The sequence below is a fragment of the Psittacula echo genome (assembly GCF_963264785.1).
Source record: "Psittacula echo genome assembly, chromosome: 4".
Lineage (NCBI taxonomy): Eukaryota > Metazoa > Chordata > Aves > Psittaciformes > Psittacidae > Psittacula > Psittacula echo.
Genome location: NC_137738.1, coordinates 9,405,623 through 9,426,987, shown reverse-complemented (window position 1 = coordinate 9,426,987; position 21,365 = coordinate 9,405,623). Strand labels below are relative to the sequence as shown.

General features: G+C 39.7%; 1 protein-coding gene across 8 annotated transcripts in view; it reads left to right on the top strand.

The window, feature by feature from the left end:
• Window positions 1-2,091: 2,091 nt before the first annotated feature.
• Window positions 2,092-21,365, top strand: part of PPP1R21 (protein phosphatase 1 regulatory subunit 21) — a 32,182-nt gene continuing 12,908 nt past the window's right edge. For 4 of the 8 annotated variants that reach the window (XM_080615110.1, XM_080615108.1, XM_080615107.1 and 1 more), the window contains exons 1-13: window positions 2,105-2,202; window positions 5,101-5,169; window positions 5,608-5,754; window positions 7,513-7,614; window positions 8,319-8,483; window positions 8,584-8,642; window positions 11,227-11,321; window positions 13,672-13,724; window positions 15,823-15,972; window positions 18,970-19,071; window positions 19,149-19,237; window positions 20,107-20,243; window positions 21,242-21,334. In XM_080615110.1, the coding sequence (XP_080471236.1) occupies window positions 2,143-2,202; window positions 5,101-5,169; window positions 5,608-5,754; window positions 7,513-7,614; window positions 8,319-8,483; window positions 8,584-8,642; window positions 11,227-11,321; window positions 13,672-13,724; window positions 15,823-15,972; window positions 18,970-19,071; window positions 19,149-19,237; window positions 20,107-20,243; window positions 21,242-21,334 (1,321 nt within the window). In that variant the 5' untranslated portion in view covers window positions 2,105-2,142. Of the gene's footprint in view, window positions 2,480-4,280; window positions 4,433-5,100; window positions 5,170-5,607; window positions 5,755-7,512; window positions 7,615-8,318; window positions 8,484-8,583; window positions 8,643-11,226; window positions 11,322-13,671; window positions 13,725-15,822; window positions 15,973-18,969; window positions 19,072-19,148; window positions 19,238-20,106; window positions 20,244-21,241; window positions 21,335-21,365 lie in introns of all 8 variants that reach the window. The other 4 variants (XM_080615111.1, XM_080615106.1, XM_080615112.1 and 1 more) reach the window with 4 other exon arrangements.

Genomic DNA, 21,365 nt, shown 5'->3' with positions numbered 1-21,365 from the left:
AAATAAATTGTAAAGGTTTGGGGGGTTTTTTTGGGTGTTTTTTTTGTGGTTTTTTTTTTTTTTTTTTTTGGTTTTTTTTTTTTTTTTTAATTTTCTAGTATAAAATTTACTGCACTGACATGTGAGGACATAGTATAAGGTGTGCTGCTGTTAACCCTGGTATGTTAAATGGCAATTGTAAACTCCATTCACTTCGTTAAGAACATCGATAGGGAATACAAAATGGAGTGGAAGGAGTAGTCTACCACGGCCCTAATGTTAAAAACTAGAGCTTCTTTATTTCTTATTCCAGTATTGCTATTTAAGCTTTTGTGGTCATACAGAACAGTGGTAAGATCATTTGGATGAATAGTGACAATACCTGTTTTGCTTTTTCAGCCCTTTTAGACTTCTTAAAAATGTGCAGTCTCTGTTCTTGGCAACATGGATCAGTGACATATCCTCCAACATGAAGACTTATTGTGGAGATACAAACGTATTTACTAATCTGGCCACCGTATCATATTTAGGGCTTGCCGTCTCCACTACCATGATAAGCAAAAGAATAGCACACACCATCAAAGACTCAAGACTAAGGAAAAGGATTAGCTTCCATTACAGGCACCTACTATCTATACCTACTTTAGGGAAACAAAGAGAAAAGGAGGTAGGAAAATGATGATTTAGTGTCTGTGCCCACTACTGAGGAAAGGCTATGAAGACAGCATGCTGAAATCAAGTGGAAAAACCTGATGCCATGGAAACTGAACAAAATTATCTGCTGTTACATCTCTATCCTAGACCAGGAAGCCCTTAACCTGCCGATGCTCAGTAAATACTGGTGAGGTATCATCACACTTCTGCCTTGTTATTCTTTCCCTTTTCCAGTCATTTTCAGAAACAAAATCCTACATTGGTTGGATATCTGGTAGGACCAAACACACCTACTACAGTGTCTTCAGATTCTGCTTAAAGAGGGGTGATGGTACACACACATTTAAATACTTGGCAAATCTGAGGATGAAGAAGAATAAAACCAGGAGAAAAGCAGCACCGCCTAAGCAATGTCTGAAGGAGGATGTCTGAATGGAGAGGCTGAAAGGCGGCTCTGAAACAAAGGGACCGATAGGCTGGAGGCAGCAGAGAAGCCTCCACCCCCCGGGAACCGCGGGAGAGTTACTCGAAATGACCCCCAAGACTAGTTTCTGCAGCTTAACAGCAAGTTACCCGTGTTCCCCTTCATCACGATGCAATGGCAGCGAAGGTTGAGTGCAGTAGGAAGAGCCAAGTGCTGGCACCTACTAATCCCATCCCCGCCATGAGGAATTACTTCACTACCTTTTGTCTCATTTCTTCACGTACGGCTCTGCAAAAAGCGCATCTGCATTGGTGTTACGTGCGCTATGTCAGACACCGCGCTCTGAAGGAGCCCGGCCGCATGCTCCAGGCCTCCTTCCCCGCAGGCAGGCAACAGCCCGCATGCTCCAGGCCTCCTTCCCCGCAGGCAGGCAACAGCCCTCACGCCTGCCCTTCTCCCCCGGCAGCACGCCCCAGGGTCAGCCTCTGCCGGTCGCTGGGAAGCAGGCCCTGGAACACCGGTGGTACGGAGAGACCCTCTGCGGCCCGGGGTGGCTGCCCAACCGCTGCCGCAGGCCCGGGGCTCCCCCTAGCGACACGGCCAGGTGACCGGCCCCGGCACTCTGCCCGCGGAAGGGGACGGCATCGGGGCACCGCCCGCCGCTGCCCCCATCGCGATCCGCCGACATGAGCCCGCGGCCCCCCCTCACCTTTCCCCTTTACCCCAACGCGGCAGGCGCTGAACGCGCGGCCGATGCTTTTTGAGCAGGGTGGGGCCCCGTAGCCTCGAGGGCGCGCAGCGCCCGGCGGCTGTTACTATGGCAACAGAGGCGGCGGTGATAGCGTCACTGGTGTCACGAGGCCCCGCCCTCCTCCGTGCCGCCATCTTGGAAGTTGCGTCAAGATGGTGGCGCCTGCGGCTTAAGCTCCGCCCTGCCCCCCTCCTCTCACCGGCGTGTGGGTGACGTGGTGATGTCATCGCGCTCCCGCCACCTGAACCCGGAAGTACGTCTTCCCTCCGCGGGCGTGCTGGCTTGGCTGCTAGGGTGGCACCGGGCTGAGCCGAGCCGAGCCGGCGGCGGGGAGATGGCGGCGGCCGCGGAGCTGCAGGGGAAGTACCAGAAGCTGGCTCAGGAGTACTCCAAGGTATCAGGCGCCAGAGCCCGTCCCCGATGCTCCGCAAGCGGCGGCCGCCGCCCTCCTGACGGTGCCGCCCCTCTCCAGCCGTTCCCCGCGCGCGGACTGCCGGCCGTTACGTGCCTAACGGCCGCCTCCCTGAGAGGCCAGCGCTCGGCCCGCGGGGCAGCCCGTCCCTGCCTGGGAGCGGGGCTGGTCAGCGCTGAAATGCTGGTGTTCGTGGCAGCGTGAAGTGTTTGGGGCCCGCAGGTGGCTGCTCTTTGAGGATGAGGTGAAGGCACGGGAGGTGCGAATTCGCAGGTGCCGAGGGAATCGATGGTGTTGTCAAGTGCCGGTTGGATAAGCCGGTGTGAGCAGCCAAGTGGCCTGGTCTGCAAAGCATCCATTAGGACAAATAATGGGTTCAGCTGCACCAGGGCAAATCTTTCTCTTGCTTTTCCACTTCTCAGTCAAGCATGAGGCTTAGTTATCTTTTTGAGTGTGAACATCTTTTGAGGTCTTGGTCTTGTGTCTTACCCATAGGCTCTGAGTTTGCTTTGACTCGTTGTTGTGGGAGTTCAGAGGTAGTGGTAGTACTTACAATGGTGTTGCGGTGTCTTGGGAACAAGGGCACTTGATTTCACACTTCCCTGTTCCCATTCTTCTGCATCTGCCTTAGGTAACTTTGTTTCCCGTTTCTGGTGCTGTTTAACAGGGTATTTGCAAAGACTCCTGGCCCATAGCAGATAATACCTTTCCAAGGTACTAACGATGATTTTTTTAAAGGGTGGAGCCTTGCTTAATACTGAACTCTTAATTCTTGTTCCTCCACTAAGAGGAAGAGGAAACCATTGGTCTTGAATGGTTTTAGGAAAGCAAGCCATCACTTTTTGTATAGCCCAGCGTCAGAGGTTTGGCACAAATCACTTGACTGTGTTTGACACCTTTCCCTAGATTACAGAATGATGTATCTTTAAATACTGTTCTCCTTGGAACTGCTAAAAACCACAAACCAACCATCCCCATACAGATGTTTATTAATGCTTCCACAAAATCACTTAAAAAAACTGAAATCACTTTGGGTCTTTGTTGGTCACAGAGTTTTATATTTCTTGTTGCTTTCTGTAGTGGCTCTGCTGTACCTTGGAGATTAAAAACGGCTTGGGATAAGGTAATTGACAGACTTCGGTGCTTGATTCCCAAATGAAACTTTGAAATGTAGACTTTTAACTACAGCTTCTAAAAGTTTCAGGTGCTGGATCCTCTTTCGTTTAGTATCATGGTGTCCAAAAGCTTCATCTTGCAACTTTTGGCCTGTGATGTGTCATTGGTTCTTTGTGGGAACTATTTCTTTGTCTCATCTCACTTCTTGTGCAGTAACTTGAGGGCATTGTGGGATCCCCTTTGCAGATAACTCGCCTTTTTGTGCGAATGATCAGTTGTTCAATTGCTTCTTTATTGTGGTGGCTGTCTACTGTGGGTAGAAACGGTGAGTAGCCTTGGGAAGCGATTTGCTTGTTCACTTACTTGTGTTGTGGAAGCCAAGGAGAGTGGTCGACAAGGGCTAGATAGACTCAAGGAGTGTAAAGGGAAGTACTTGCCAAAGGATTGCTTTCCCTCTCAGTTCACAGAGCAGTCCAGAAGAAGGATATGTTTTCAGAGTTTCTTCCCCTCAAGTTGCAGCTTCTTGGCTCTCTTGTGCAACCCTGATGGAAGTAGGAGTCAGAAAATTCTCTTTCAACTTGTGACAGCTTTTGATGTATCAGTCTTCAGCTTGCATATCTCAGTGCAGCACAGTTGAGCTATTCGTTCACTGTACCTGGCATGTTTCTGCATTTGTAGCTGTGGCAGAAAAATGGTATATAAAAAGTACTGCATTGCTTTTTCTTGCTAGGGGAACCCTGTGCTTGGAAGTCTTTCTGTGGTGCTCTTGGAAGCTTCTCTTGCCTTTGTGATGCCTGAGCAGCACAGTGGGAATACTGCAGGGCAGAAGCCTGTGCTTAGCAATGTCAACTGACTTTTGACCTTTCAAGTTTATTCAGTCATCAGACTGAAAAGATTAGCCGTTGCCGTTTTACATTGAATCTTGCCTTTTATGCATCTGCCAGACGTATTCCCAAACACAATACAAACCCTTCTGATTTATATCTGCAACAGCTGGACTCAAACATGTCAAATGAATACAAACTGCCATTGAAGAAACCAGAATCAAGGAATGGGAAGATGGAACTGTGGGTATCCTCATTGCTGCAGGGTAGAGGTATCTGAACTGACTGGGAAATGGATTACTTGAGTATGACTTCTCACCACAGTGATTTTTAGCTCAGATTTCTGAACTAGATAAGTACAACTTAGAGGGCTTTTTCTTCCATGCTTTTTATGCATTTTCCTAAAGTGTTTGTCTGTTTTCTCTGGATCATCTACTGGTATTAGGTATTTTTGAATTAGAGCATAGTTAAGCTCATCTTGAACTGATATGAATTTTGACTTTGGGAGTCCTGCTTATATTCTAGAACCAGCATGAACAGTTTTGGGGAGAAAAGGTGTGACGCAAAAAATAACACAATATGAGCAAGAAGTTGGTTAGTCAGGAAAGAAGTCACAATTTTTCCATATGTGTTCACCATTCTTCAAACTTTAATTATATTTAAATAATTATTCTTACAATATATTTATTAAGAATTATGTTCTAATTGACCAAAATACTCAGATGGTAAAGTAACTTCCTGTTTCTTAGAAATTCTAAATATGAATTGGATACTTTTTTTTAACCTGATTCTACTTCTGTCTGCCTGAACAGAATATTTTAAAAAGCATGCACAACCTGTGCTCTCAAGAGAGAGAATATGATGCTTCATGCACATTCTAATGAATGGCTTTTATTTATTCTTTTGTCCTGTATAGTTACTGGCATCTCTTATTTTTCAGCTTCGAGCTCAGAACCAAGTACTGAAAAAAGGGGTTGTAGATGAGCAAGCAAATTCTGCCTCTCTGAAGGTAATCTTGAAAAACCACTCATGTCAGATGTACTAAGCTGTAACAGGATAGTTAAATAGGAAGGGTAAATGGGAATACATTTTACTGAAAGTATTGTGATTAAAAGAGTAAGGAAGGAACTTGATATAGTAAAAGAATTTCTGTTCTGCAACTAGTCTTCATTGTTCTCTGAAGATGTGGACTTTGTGAAAGTGGAAGGCTGCTGCTTCATAATTAACTTACAGAATGAGGTACCTACTTGAGTGTGATCTTTGGGCAGCTCGAGAAAGTAAAATCTGGTTTTTAGCTTAGAAGCAATAGTTTTTGCTGCTTCAGTGTTCAAATAGCAGAGAAAGCAAATTTTTAATGTGTTCTTTTTTTAAAATGCAATACTTTGTACTAAAAGCATGCATGAAAGTAAGTGTAAAAGTTTAATTTTAGAGCTTTTTGGTCATTCAGGAGCAACTGAAGATGAAGGATCAATCACTGAGAAAACTGCAACAAGAAATGGATAGCTTGACCTTTCGAAATCAGCAACTTGCTAAGCGGGTGGAGTTACTTCAAGATGAACTTGCATTGAGTGAAGCTAGGGGCAAGAAGAACAAGGTATGTGCTACAGGCAAAAAAACCCATGCTTAGCAGATGTCTGCTCCTCACCTGACCCTGATTTCTATCAGGGGTTGCTTTGTGTCAAGGGTTGAGCTGAATGTTTTTGTCAGAACTTGTGGTATTCACTGATGTTAGTGAAAATACCCACAAAACAGATACTGATACATATAATGTACGCTAAGTAGTTCTGTACTCTTCTTTCTAGTGTGTCAGCTAACTGATACTGAATTACTGTCTCCCTTTCCAGATGTTTAAGCATTCAAACAGCTTGGAGCTCTGTGATTAATCTATTACTATGAGGAAAACTGATCACCCCTCATCTCTTACCTCCTTGCATTGTAATTTTGATGTCAATGGTTAACTCTTCAGACAATGATTGTAGCTTAGGTGAATCTTGTCAAATACTTTGAAATCTAAATTTTTGGCTAGTATTCCCTATGTTTATCTCAAAATGATGGAATAATTTCAGTTTTGCAATCTGTGTCTGTTGAAATGCTTGCTGATTAAATCTGATTATACCATGTTCTGTCTAAGCTCACCCATATCTGCTGTAAGTAACATCAGAATTCCAGGGGTAGTGTGTCTGGACTTTAAGAATTCTCAAGCATCCTTTGCTACCTTCCTCTTACGAAGAAACCCCTCTTAATTGCTGTCATCTTTTCTTTTTGGTTAGCTCCCAAAATGTTGTAGCAATCAATACTGTTATTAAAGAAATTATTCAACTGATTAGTAATACAGTCATCTTCCTTACTTTTTCCCTGAACTCTTGTGCACTTTTATTTTTGCTATCTAGTACCTTGACAAGCATAGTACCTCTGACTTACATTGTTCATGCACCATAGTAGATTGTTCTTCAAAATGCAGTTTGATCCTCCTTTTATCTCATACTAAGTTACTGCTTTGCTAGACAGGCTTCTACATTTTGAAGGACCTCAGCCTGGCTTAAGCAGCTTTGCAAGCCATTGCCACTGACTGACTTTCATGATGATGCAAGCATTTGAAGTTCGGTATTAAGTTTAAATGTAAATAGCCTCCTTTTTGTTTGGTACTTCCTTTGTTCAGCAGTGTGGTTGAGAAAAGTGGTGTGGAATTCGCTGCTGGCCTCTGGGTTTTTTGAATGAAGTGGGTGAAAAATGAGGAAACAGTTGGCAGAGAGATGTCTGTATTATCAGGGTAGATGGTGGACAGTGAAGACCCTGTGTTTGCCAGTGCCACCTTGTGCTACAGCCTGCTGTGGGGTAGTGTGCTTTCAGTGATTATTGCTGGTCCCTTCTGAGATCAGACCAGCTTACATGTGGACACTTCATGTGGGCAGCTGTGCCTTTCACACAGCTATCAAGCCAAATAAGCCTGCGTGTGTACAATTTAGTATTGCTGACTGTGTAGAATCATGGAAGAGTCAAATTATGTCAAATGGACACCTGCCCATACAAGCCATTTCACATATGTGAATGTAATGCCTGAGTAGAGGTTTTCCTGAGTTGTTATTGAGTTAGCATTCTACCACTCCACTATACAGTAACAAAAGTGTGAAGAAAAGGTGCTGGTTTTAGGCTCATCCTTTGTGCAGTATGTGTACCTTTGGACATATTAGTCAATGTATGTAACAGATATATATATATATATATATATATATACACACACTCATGTTGCATCTATTGGGAATTAGCAATGGGAAGTGTTTTCATGTACTTGGGGCTGGGCTTTGAGATACCCCCAGAGACTTGGAGATGATTAATGCATTTTCTTTTTTAGAAAAGTGCAGAATCCTCATCTCAGTTGAGTCAAGAGCAGAAAAGTGTCTTCAATGAAGATCTTCAGAAGAAGATAGAAGAGAATGAACGACTACATATACTTGTGAGTGAAACTGTTTTTAGTCTTTCTTTTTAGTTCAGAAAACTGGTCACACAAAGAAAAATAGAGAAAATGCCATCTGAAAACTGTTGGGTTCAGAAGCTTAGTTGTATGCAAAACAGTGGATTATAGTGGATAGCGTGTTTATAAAGATGTTCACTGTGCAAATGAGAAAGTATTTTGTCTTTGGATTCTTAAGACAGTATGTGTAATAACTCATGTAATACGTGGTTTCTGACTTGGATTTGTGACTTTTGGTGACACTTTGCTACTCTACTGAAAACAGCCATATAGTTGGTACTGGGTGGAAACCTTTTAGTTCACTAACTGTTTCAGGATTGCCTTAAGGCTTAAAATACTTTCTGCAAGCTGCCATAATTGAGTTAGGTTTTTTTTACTGAAATTAATGCATTTCACTTTGGTTTTAGAAACCTTGAGGGAAACTTTATGTCTGAAGTCTAATTTTTCAGGTGTCTGTTATTAATCAGCAATATATTTAAGGAATGCTTGGTAGTACAAAACCTTAGTAAGCACAAAGTGCTTTGTTCCTGAATCTTTTCTCTGTAAATATCATAATAAAGTTTCTATTTGTCTGAGAACTAGTACTTACTATTAACCTGGACTGGCTAATTAAACTAGTGTAACTCATAAGACTAGATTCTGTAGTAATATGGAACTTTCTAAGGACTCTGCTTTTCTTCTTTTAGTTCTTTGAAGCAGATGAGCAGCATAAACGTTTAGAAGCAGAGCTGAGAACTAGACTTGAAGTTTTGGAAACTGATGCTGCCCAACATCAAACTGTGGTGGACAGTTTAACAAGGAAATACACAGATACTATAGAAAAGCTGCAGAATGATAAAACCAAATTAGAAGTAAGGAGTCTTTCCTCTTATTTGCAATTTTTAAAAGTTTTGAAATGAAATGTCTTGCTGTGTCAGTACTTACATTGTAAGATTATCTTCTTGCATAAAGATCAAGTCTCAGACACTAGAAAGAGAAGCTAAGGACTGTAGGCTTCGAACCGAAGAATGGTAAGTGTTTTTATTTAATATAATGAAAAATTGATGTAAAGAAATCACTGTTGTAAAATATTAACTGGATTATTTTTAGAGAATACTGCCTTAAAAATAATAAGGACTTTAACTCAAAATACTGGGCAACAGCACATTAACACCAAGACTGTGCAGGTCAGGTTTCCTTCTGCTGAGTATGTAGCTAGACAATCGATTCCACAGATTCAGCTTTCAGTAAGAGCAGCTTTATTGCCAAGCTATTTTAAGTAGCAGTGAAGTTGATGGAAGCTTGGAGACTTTATTTCTAATGAAAGACTATAAAACGTAGAGAAACTACTGAACTTGTATGAAACCAAAGTGCAGCTGTTTCTAAAAACAAAGCTTGAATAAACTATGCTGAGTCAACCGACTGAAGTGTTTCAAAAGTCTCCCTCCACCTCAAAAGCTTCTTGAACAATTGCTTTTGCTTCAAGTATAACATGCTCAGCTAGAATATTTGGCGGGAGGGGAAATACAAAGAACTCCTTTATCTGAAAGGAGCATGGAGTGAGGAGATTGCTGATCTTTTCTCCTAAGTAACAAGTGTTAGGACACGAGGTAATGGCCTCAAGCTGCACGAGGGGAGATTTGTACTGGATATTAGGAAAACTGTCTTCCCTGAAAGGGCAGTCAGGCATTGGAACAGACTGCCCAGGGCAGTGGTGGAGTCACCGTCCCTGGAAGTGTTCACAAACTGTGTAGATAAGGCCCTTAGTGACATGGCTTAGTGGTGGCCTTGGTAGTGCTGGGCGAACAGTTGGAGTTGATCTTGAAGGTGTATTCCAACCTAGTTGATTCTGTGATTTAATACTTGAAAGCTTTTGTTGAAAGATTGTATTGCTTTTGAAATACCTTCTTTCTTTGGAAGACAAGTTGTAGAAAATGGGAAGAATTTGAGGACTGAGCAAATCAAATTAAGTTCATTGTTGAAGTGTGTTTTTTAAAGATGTATGTGCAGTACAGATATTTAATGTAATGGATAAAAAATTATAGTGAATGATCAGATGAAGATTTCCTTCTTTCAGATGGTAATCTTGAAGTGTGTATTTTGATTATTTTGATAGATGTGGAGATACTTGAATTCCAATAAATCTGCTCTAGTATGGGTCTGGGTTTCACTAAGAATGACTTGCAAAAGAGGGTGAAAGCTGTGTTTTGCTGCTGTTTGCTTTTCTGTGGTGTTTGAAACACAGTGTAGTCTTAATTTGCTACTATTCCATTCAGAGCTTGTCTGTCATGTTCCATGATGACTGGGTAATTAATATAATTGTAAGAAATTGTCTGTACCATTTAAGAAGGGAGGCTTTTAAAAAATTATAAAGCCTGACACTTCTTTATTTTAAACACTGAAATCAGTATCTGATGAGCACAGGACAGAAGATGGCTTTGAGAGTACTGCTCTTCTGTTTTCCCTGCTTGTTTATAGAGTAGGGGATCCATTTGCCTCTGATGCCCATGCTTTATTCAGGAAAGCAGGGGATATGAGACATTCATACCTCTGCAGTTTGAGTTTTCCTATCATGCCCAGTGCTACTGTGGTTCACGCTGTACATTATCTATGCCATTTTGGAGCTGTTGTTCAAGATAAATGTTTGCTAATGTGCACAAGGTACTTTTAGCCTGTTTCTTCATATCTTGCTTGTTTATTTTGGATTCTTTTTACTTGTTAGTCCTGATAAATTTTCACATATCAAATGTGTTTGTAAAAAAGGAGAAACTGTCACTTTGACACCTTCCACCCCACCCTCCACTATATGTGCAGGAGTTCTAGGTGTCAAACGGGAAGCAAAACAGTGAAGAATTTGGGGGCCTAAGTTGGGTAAGGTGTGGAATTCGATATGGATCAATATACAGTAATCTTTGTTGACATATGCATATAATGCTGGGATATGTTACTGTTAATTTCAAGAATCTACATTAATGATATTGGTGATCTTAACTTAGGCTTGCATCTATATACACAATCAAATGCAAGTGAAGTAGATTTAGAGAAAAATCACTTGAGAATGCATCAGAAACATATTTGCCAGGTCTCTCTGGTAGTGGGCCATATCATACTAGTATTTAAATACTGGGCCTTTAAAAGCTTGTGAGGTACTTCTAGTAGTGATGTGACATAGTTAAATGAATTATCGACAGCTCGCATATTGGAATACCACATTGCATATATAGTAACTAATTTAAAGATCCTTTTGCATTCCCATTCAAATTCCAGTAGAAAAGAATATCTTCATATAGCTCATACGATAATAGCAGAATTGGAGTATAATGTAAAGGTTGACTCTGAAGTAAGTTGTGCTTCTGAAGGATGGGCCTTGTGATTTACAGCAATTTATTGCATCTTTTACAGCATATGTTAGGGATTAAAATACATTAAATATGACATAAAGGAAGAAAAACCATTCCTACTGTCTTATTTCTATTTAACTTCTAGAAAGAGACAGGTACCTGTTCAAGGAATGCTTAGGGTGAGCTGTGATGTTGGTGATACAGATTAAATTTTGAAGGATTACAATGTGTGTGTGTGTGTGTGTGGTTTTTTGTTTGTCTTTTTGTTATTTAGCCAGCAACAGTTAAAGAATCTTCAAGCAGCTTTGGGCAGTAGACTGGAAGAATCTCTATGCATAATCAATGAAAAAGTCCCTTTTAATGACACAAGTACGTATTGCTTTGATCTGGGTTACTTGTTTAATTTTGGGTATCCATCTGGAGGGAGGTGCTCCTTATGAATTAAAACGTAATAGCTGTAAGAAGTGTTGGATATCTGAACAGACGCTTGGAGGTAATTGTAATAAGTATTCATAATGCCTAATCTTGTTTAATAATCTTAAAATAACAAGGTTTTATATTTTTATATATATACCTAATGAAAATCAAAACTTCTGAAGGCTTTTGTGTAATTTGCTACTTGTCTTGATTAGTGTTGACAGAATATTGTAAAAGATGAAGGAACACTGTCAATTTACTTGTTTCTCCACGAAGATTTCTTCAGTTACTCATCTCAAAGAGTATTATTTTTGGCAAGGTATATTCAAGAGTTAGAGTAAATTAAAGTGGGGATAATGGCTGCAGAGACGTTGACTTTAATTAATTAATTAATGGGACACTGCACCAATAATGCTCTATACTTAGTACTAGTGGGAAGTCTGTCAACATGTCTCATCTTTGATCAGAGAGCACCCACACTAGTTCCTGTCCATGGTTTGTCTGGGACTTGTTTATCTTTTCAGAAGAAAAAACACTCTTTGAATTTGGGGACTTACACCAGAAGCAGCATTCTTTTCTGCTTCCCTTACAACCTAGGCTACTGAGGCAGACTGAAGTGCAGCAGATACCATGGAGTTTAGAGAGCTCAGCCTTTGCACTGCTTTGGTACAAGAATTGATTATTATGTGCTAGATCAGTGCTGTGTAGTGGGTGCTTTTGTAAATAGCTTGAACACGAGGTTTTAGATGAGCCCTCAGCAATCTGTACTCTTTGGCAGTGAGACTAGGAAGAGCTGGAATAGTGAAAAAGCTCAAAGTAGTGGAGAAGAAGCAGAGAAGTGAAAATAGGCTGCTGAATTTCTAGTAGATTTTATTGGTAGCTTTTGCATTTTACATTCAGTTTAAAACTTGCTGACAATGTTTTGAATAGCCTTAGGTTCTCTAAAAGCTGATCTGGCAGGTGCTGCAGGAGTGAGGCTTCCAAGTTCTCCACTGGGTTGGCAGTTGAGTGAGTCTTGGCTTAGAAACACCAGATCATCTTCTCTTTAAGAAATGTTGACCCTCATATAGCGTATTATGCTTAGGTGTTGATGCCTTCAGTTGATACCCTTTTCACTTCTTTCCTCTCATAAAGATCACTTTGTCTGGCATCTGCTGCCTATTTCTACTTCTCTGGCTTCTTTAGCTGTTTGGTTTTTGGGATTTTTTTACAGGTGGTTATCATTGTAGCAAGAATTTTGATGCAAATAATTTATCTGCTCAACAGCATAATGTTTTTGCTTGTGTAGAAAACGCTGGAAATAGTGGAGAGATCATTAGTGGTGGAAGAGTGAAAGAAAGTCAGGAAATGTTTGTCTGCTATGGATTTCAACTTTCTTGTAGGCTCTGTAGTTGGCTTTAAGTGTAACTGGGAGCTGGCTTCAGTTTAGTAACAATCAAATGACTTGCTGAATGCTAAGCATGATCTCGAGAGTAGAAACATGACAAGAAAGATGGTCTAAAGTGTTTTACTTAGGAGTAGGATTTGGTAAATTTGGACAGTCACTTGTTCTCAATACAACTACTTCCGATGTGTTAACTGCCAAATGTGAATGATACAAAAGGAATGAGATTTCCTTTGCATGCAGACTTTAGACTGTAGTGGTTATTATTCCATTTAATTGAGGATGGATGTGATTGCTTTAAATCTGTTAGACTTTCTAAGCTGTTCTCTAGGTACAAATATCCTTCTACATCTTTAAAAATTGTGCCCCCCTGTAACTGAATAATTCTAGTTGCTCTAACTGGAACAGAATGCCAAAACGTGGAGAGTACATCTTATTCTTAATTATGAACAAATCAACTATATGCAGGAGCTTTGTTTTTTAAATGTACAAACCACGAAAAACATACATCCGGATTGTCTGACGGTACCTGGGATGTGAATGAAATTTGAAGATCATCTTGAATTCCTTAAAGGTTTTTAGAAACTAACTTTTCACTCTTGTTAATGATCAATACTGTTCTTTTGGGCACGAGGATTCTGCTCTCAAATTCAGGGTGTTCAGATGGTTAAATAAGGCTTGTAATTGGAGACAAGTATGGAAGTGCCGTCTCTCCACCTAGTCACATAACAGCGCTTAAGGATGTTTATGCCTAATTTATTGAAGCCAATTGTTTGTATCTTTTTAGTTCATGTTACTTACATGAACTGTAATACTACTGCAATGAAACTTCATTAAAAAAAAAAACCCAACCACTATTTACCAATAGTTGTCCCTTAAAATACCATGATGTAATAAGTGCATATTTTTGTCTTGTAGGATCTAGCCGATACAATGCTCTGAATGTACCGTTACACAACAGAAGATACCAGGTAAGCACTTTCTGTGGCTTTGTATGTGATAACTCAGCTTTCTACACAGATGCTGAATAAAACCAGCCATTTTAGTGACATGAAATTGGCACAGATAGGCTACCTTCCTACTGTCATGATATTCCAAGGGAATTTCTGTCCACAGAGCCTCTGCGCTTTTCAGAATGTAATCTATACTGCTTTTGTGTTGGAGTCAAGTTGTCTGCTTACCTTGCTTCACTAGAGCTAATCTATTGACTTCTGGCTAATGATTACTGTAAGTATTAACTTGGGCATGCCTTCCTAAAAAGAACGGCATAAAGGTTTAGTATTTGTCTCTTGGTAAAGTTATATGAAGAATTCTTTTACTATGCCAGCTTGCAGTAAGTTAGGACTCAAACATTTCATTTTTAAAATTGGTTAAAACTATGTTAGTTTAAAGTTTTTTGTGGAAAAGAAGGGAGTTTGGATATCTTAAATTACATTTTCCACAAACTGAGCTTCTTTAGTCACATCACTTGAGCCCCAGAGAATGTTTGTATTTGTAAACTGTACATTGGTGTGTATGCTGTAATACCATGTTAGTTAATGTTACTTGCCACTAGTCATAATCCTTTTAAGGAATAAATTATGTATCTTTGAGAACTCTTAATGGTTTGTTTACATTTTATAGGATATTTCTTGCCACTTGCAGCCAAATCACCCTTATTAATGTAAATGTTGTTTTAAACAAAGACAGTTTCTGTTTGTTTCTGTAACTTAGATTTCCTTGGGAGTGTGGTTTGCTCAGTATTCAAAAATGAGGATTAGTTTCCTGTGAGTAGCTATATATATTAAAGCTTTTTTACAGTAGTGAATCAGATGCCTTGATGCAATCAAAATTTTCCTGTTTTGCTGCCACTGAGGATGGGCTCTGCAGAACTGTTTTTTTCTCTTTTCCTGTATGATATGCCTCGAACCTTCAAGCTAGTGCATTGACACGCCACTGTAGAAAGACTTCTGGTAGCTGCTTTCTCCTTTCTTTAGAAGTGCCTACAAAGAGACCTTGTTCCTAATATATCTGCTGTGGGAACAGGTGGCCTGATGAGCAGTTTTGTGATGGAAGTGGCCTTAAATTAACCTGCTGCTGAGTTCTAAGAAAAATCTGAATAACTGCATGAAGAGTTTCTCATTTTACTATTTTCTGCTAGCACTATGTCAGCCAGCCTCATGCTTCAGGATCTACAATCTTGAAAATGCTCCGGGACAGATTTTTATGACTGACTTTGCCAGCAGAGGCAAAATGCTAGTACATTAGCACAGGCTGCAGCGTAAAGGGTAGCAAATCAGTAATGTTGTCTGTTTTCCTTCCTTGCATAGTTAATTAACATACACAAACTGAGTATAATGGCTGCATTAATTACTTACCAACATTCCTGATCCATAATCAAGATTCACTTGATTTAACACTTCATTAAAGTATTAGGAATACATCTTTGAAGGATAAGTCATTCTTGGCTGAAATGTCACTTTAACCTTATTCTCTCCTCTGTAAATCACAAGAGCGTGGTTTTCTTCTTTGACTTTGCTTTTTCAGACTGTTCTATTTTGGATTCATTTCTTGAATACTTTCTTACTGCACTAAAGCCACAGAACAGCCTTATTCATAAGCAGCAGCTCAGTTGTGTCCAGGACAGAATAAGAACTAAGTGTTAGTAGTTAGAAGCAGACACCTTTTTATTCTGACTGAAAACCTCATTGGTTTTTACTAATTAAAAGTTAGGTTTCCTAACCACCAAGTGTTACAAATTTCTTAACTATCACCACACTGAAAGAACTGAGCTGCTGTCAGCAATTAGTCTGCTTTAGAAATCTTAATTTCAAGAATGGTTTCTGTAGTTGTACTAACCTCTAAGTGTTCTTGTGACTTGTACTTTGAGAAATGCAGCAGAAGGAAAGCATACCCTTCTGTGTGGCACTGTAGTTTATTCATAAGCTTTAAAAGTGAAGTTGAAGATAATTGCAACTATATATTTTAGGCTGAACTAGTAACAGGAAAGAAATCATTAACAGATTTACACTTTTTTCATTTTTAGACAGGTACATGTAAAGTATAATCATCTTATAACTCTCTTTACAGCTTAAGTTGCGAGACCTTGCTGGCCAGGCACTAGCTTTTGTTCAAGAACTTGTAACAGCTCTCCTGAACTTCCATACGTACACTGAACAGAAGGTCCAGATCTTTCCCATTGATTCTGCAACAGACACTATATCACCGTTAAATCAGAAGGTAAAGCTTACAGATTTCAGCTACAAGTTTATCAATTATGTGCACTTTCATGTGTGAATGAGCTTAGTCATGCAACTTTCTACCACCTCTACTGGAGTGCTGCGAGTGTGTTCCTATGGGGCAGCCTCTCCTGCATGAGGAGTCTTTTTCTATTGAGTGAATTCTCTGAATGCAGGCGAAGGTGTAGCTGCAGAGAATCCTTTTCCCCAGTGCCTCTGCTACAAGAGCAATATGATAGTCAAATCAAAGCTTTGCTTTTTAAGTGCTAAAAAGTTCAGGTGATTTATTTAAAAATACACAAATATTGCACTGCTAAATAGATGCTTGTCTTAGTTAATGTACTGGGGCTTGGCAGGTGTTGGCATAGGAGGTCTTGTGTAAAGTGAAGTAAACTGGATGTATGGTAGGCTTATGAAGGAGAGAACTTGGACTCTGTTCCCTTGTCAAAACCAACTTTATAATCTGATTTGGGGCTATTTGTAAGACCTTTCCTGTAAATGTTCTGAAGCTTCAAGTCTCTAAAGTATGTTGAAATTATTAGGAGAAACCTGACCTATCTCTTCCTGTGCAACTCCGTGGGAAGACTTTTCTGAGAGTATCATTCAGAACTGTTAAGCTGAATCTATTGCCTTTCTATTCCTTGAAGCATGGAAAAGAACTTTTTGTACAAAATTGCTTTAACATCAGAGTTGTTGACTTCATAGTGCAAGTAGACCTATGTGCATGTAAGTTGCTGGATGACAGTATTTTCTAATTCAGACTATGATTTTAATGCAGTTTTTTTGTAGGGCTCAGACTTAAGAGACCAAGATGAATGTGACTTGCATTCATCAAATGGCTGCAATGCGTGTACTGACAATGTTAACTATCATTAAACTTTCCTGTTCTTAGGAATCCCTCCTTTAATCTCTTTGCAGATGAAAAATACGCTTGCAAAGGTGTTTATCCACTAGAGAAATCATACTCTATTTGTCTTCTCAGTTGTTTATACTATTTGAATCAAGAGTCTGCTTTCACAGAGATTCAACAGATCTTAGTTTAAGAACATCGTTTTCTTGCTTCCGCCACCAAACATAGTCAAACTGGCAAATCTTCCTTGTGAAAAGTATGCAGCTTTGTCATCTTCCAAATTCTTTGCGGCACGATCTGTGTCTTGCTTATGTAACCCACTGTGGTGACTGAATTCTGCAGACACTACAGCGGTTTACACTAAGGGAATAAAATCAGGTTTCTTAGACATCGCTTCTTACACAATTTTTCTTAATGTCTTAGTTAACATTTCTTTGTTGCTTTTCAGCAGAGAACTGATTCCACACAGCTGAAACACGCAACTCTGTCAGAACTGTAATTTGATTCTCCTTTTCTGATAATGGACTTTGATTCAGTAGTTCAGGCTTTGTTTGTGTTCATAATTATATATCTTCTAGTCTGCCCCACAGTGTACTCATGGCCTAATTGCTCCAGTGCATGCTACCTCTCGGGCCTTTTGCTGTGACTTCCCAGCAGTGAAATACCTTTTATTGCTCACTGAAGCTGCTGTTGCCCCAGTATTTTTGATTAATTTATCTATTTGCTTGGCAAGTGATCTTAGTGTGATCTTGGCTCCTCCACCAAGTGGTTCAAAAACTCTGCCTTAATGTGGTAGAGAAAATGAGACAAGTGTCAGGTAGTGGCTTAGCAGAATTGCACTGATTTATTTTTCCCCAACTCCAGGTCTTGTCTGGTGCTTTCAAGCTATTTTCCCCACCAAACACTCAAAGTAGATGTGGACAATTCCCTTCCAGGTTCAAGTATTCCTTTTCTCTTTAAGTATTGGATTGCTGGGTTCTGCTGGGTCTTCAGCATTGTGCCAGATAACTCCAGTTTTCCCTCTTGCAACAGAAGTCAGGAGCACTCTGCATGTGTTATTTCTTCCTCCTTAGATTTAGGAATTTGCCCTAATTCCATCCAGATTTGTGCATGCCTAAATGAGAGCTTGGCATCATTCTTTCTCGTTAACACTGTGTTACTACACTGTAATAATAGAAGGAATTAAATTTTCTCATACCCTGTTTGCCTGGGATCTTTAGCTGTTATTGTGGTTTAAATAATCAAAGGTGAAGGTATCTTTCTGTGGGGTGAAATAAAAACCAAGATCACTTTTGACTATGCTGATCTGTGGAACAAACTTTTTGTAATCCTGTGGTATCACAATTGAAAGCTGATGGTACTGTTAAGTTTTTTATGTAAGAGTAAATGCTGTTGTTCTCCGGTATACTTTTTTGAAGGTGAAATTAGCCACAGAATTTACTTAAGCAGTTTTTAGCCAACTCAGGTAGTTCTGTGAGGCTGAAATTTCACAATAGCCCAAACCTGTCACAGTTCTTGAAAGTAAAAATTTTCCCTTTGATTAGTTACTGCTCCATCATTTGCATTGGCATAACCATGTTTTGACCCATGTTGAAGACTGGATACAGATAAAGATTAAAATTAATCTCTTGCTCTCAGTTTTAACTTTTAGTGCTTCAATACTTTCCACAGCATAGCTGTGCAAATCAAATATTTGTGCTGATATACAGGGCAAGGGCAGAAAGACAAACAACAGCTGGGAGAAAGATAGGATAGTTTATTCTGGAGTCTTAATGGTGCATGGATTTAGCCTTAATTTCATGGGGTTGAGGAAGGAATGCAAGAATGTTTAAACTTAAAAAGGAACAGTTTGGTGTGCTCTGCATGACAGTTAAAATGAGAGAGGGTGCTGTGACAGAGCCCTAGGTGGGGTTTTGCCTGGACTTCCATTGCAGTCTTCACTGTTTCTCACTGTCCCTCAAGGTTTGTGTTTGTGTGTCCTGTAGAAGAGGTTGCTGTACATCACTTGACTATTATGTCTTATTATTGACATCCTGGGGGGTCACTTAAAATGCAGGGGCTTTGCTAAAGCGAACCGCTCACTTGTTAACTTGAAACAGTTTGCAAGAGCCTTCAGCAAGCACCATTTAAAAATCTCTCTGTACTCAGTTCTCACAGTATCTTCATGAAAATGCTTCCTATGTTCGCCCTCTGGAGGAAGGAATGCACCACTTGTTTGAGAGCATTACAGAAGATACCGTAACGGTCCTGGTAAGATTTCTTGGGTTTACTATTGAAAAAAGATTTTTACAGAGCAAAAATATTTATGTGTTTGTTCTTCCTTTCAGGAAACAGCTGTGAAATTGAAGGCCTTCTCAGAACACTTAGCTTCCTACCTAGGCTTTTTAAGGAAGATTCTTCCCTATCAATTGAAAAGGTACTTTTGATTTGATAGATTAAATTAAAGGGACATTAAGTGTCAGGCATGCAGCATTATTGACATGTACAACTCAAATATCAAGTCAACCTTTAAAGCACATTGTCTTAAAAGGCAGAATCTTTAATTTTTTATTTCCTTCTGGTTTTTGAGGCTTTAGGTTATGCATGTTTGTTCACTGGGCATTAAAGCTAAAGACATGTATTTTAAAGCCCTTTTTCCCCCTCTCACAGATGAGACTTTAATGAAAGCTGAACAGATTTTAATGATTCTTGCTGTTATTCAATAGCATCGATCCTATTCAGGGATGATACACTGAAACTACTCATTTCTTCAGCCTGTCTGAAGATTAATTATCATGCAGTAAATATAGCAGTGTGGTAAAACTTGGCCAGATGCACATCCCTTCTGCTGTGAAAATCTTTGTTCTGGAGTGGGTCAAAAGGAAGAGAATTACCAGTTCAAAGGGCTACTTAAAAAGAGGTTTTGGATTAAGGAAGGAGAAAAAGCTTGTTTTATGCCTCCTTTGTACCTGTTCTCCTTCTCCTTAGGAAGCAAAAGGTAAATTATATGTAGTAGAGGAAAAAGCCTTTAAACTGATGCAATCAATTCCTTGCTGTGAGTGTAAACCATTCCTTAGGCCCGAAGGCCCTAAGACGGGGCGTAGTACACACACAGAGTAATTTTCATGCATTGCTAGGTTACTTCAATATGTTAACCTTTCTAAAATAAATTCCTAATCCATTGTTGCTTAGGAGTAGGGATGTAGATGACCCTGGTAATCTACTTCAAAAGGCATGAACTTGATTTTTTTTGTTTTTTAAGATAATTTCTCACTTCTTAAAAAAAATAAATTCATATGTTCCTAGTTTGGAAGAAGAGTGTGAGTCTTCTCTTTGCACAGCTGCTTTAAGAGCCAGAAATATGGAGCTACACAGAGACATGAAAAAGTTGACTGCAGTCTTTGAGAAGCTACATACATACGTTAGTCTTCTTGTGTTACCAAGTAAGTGCCAGTTTTGGCTCAGTTGGTTACACTGATGCTGGAAGGTACTAGCTTTTCCTTTTGGACTAATACTGAGGTTCTTGGGGGTTTGTTTGGGTGTTTGTTTTGGGGATTTTTTTTTTTTTTTTGTATGTGTGTGTGTTTTGGTTTTTTTTAAACCACACACACAAAACCCCACTTCTATGATAGAGGCAAAAATGATTACTGCTACTCTTTAGGTACAGTCTAAACTATGAGGCAAGTGAGTTCAGCCTCACAGCTGAACTTTGTGGCTTGGAGCCTGAGTGTGCTCTGGAGTGGTTCTTTAATGCTCCACACTCTTCCTTCTGGCTAGACACGAGCATGGTGCAGGCCTGGAAATTAGCAAGCAGTCACATGTACCACATTTTAGATAGTCATAGTTAACTGTAGAGGAGAAGTAATGACTGGGATTTTTATAGTATGATTGACAGTGTGTCTTTTGTCATCCTTTAATCGTGTAGTTAGTAAACTACACTTTATTACTAATTGCACTTCCAGCTCCTTCTGTTCATAAGATTATTAAACTACAGCTCTCATGGGAATTACTAAAATTGGATAAAACCTTTGTGTGTATGTATGTGAGGAAACTACCTCCAAATGCGTACTGTAAAGAATAAGGAAACAGTTACTATGTATCTTCAGGTTATTTCAGTCTTCACTCTTTAGAAGGACCCAGATGGTCCTTCCTACAGCAGTGAACATGTAAATCTTTCTGCATGTGTACTTGTTTTTTGAGACCAAAACAGATGATATTTGTAAAATCTGAATGAAATTGGGGAAACTTGGAAGTCTTTTACCTGCCTACTCTGGCAAAAACTCGTATATCTACTTTTGAGATTGAAGTAAATGAATCTCTTATGGTTCTCATACCCCATGCAAATGTTTCTAGTAGATGGAAATTAGATTACTTTCAAAGCTAACTCTTCATTCATGGTCAAATCTTAGTAGTGTTTTTCCTTCCTACGTTGTACCCTTAGGTACAAAACCAGAAGGACTTCTTAGGACAAATTACAACTTGGTGTTTACAAACATTGCTGCAAGCCTTCATGGATTTCATGACATTTTAAAAGGTGAGAGTACAGGAGTACTGTTATGTTTCAG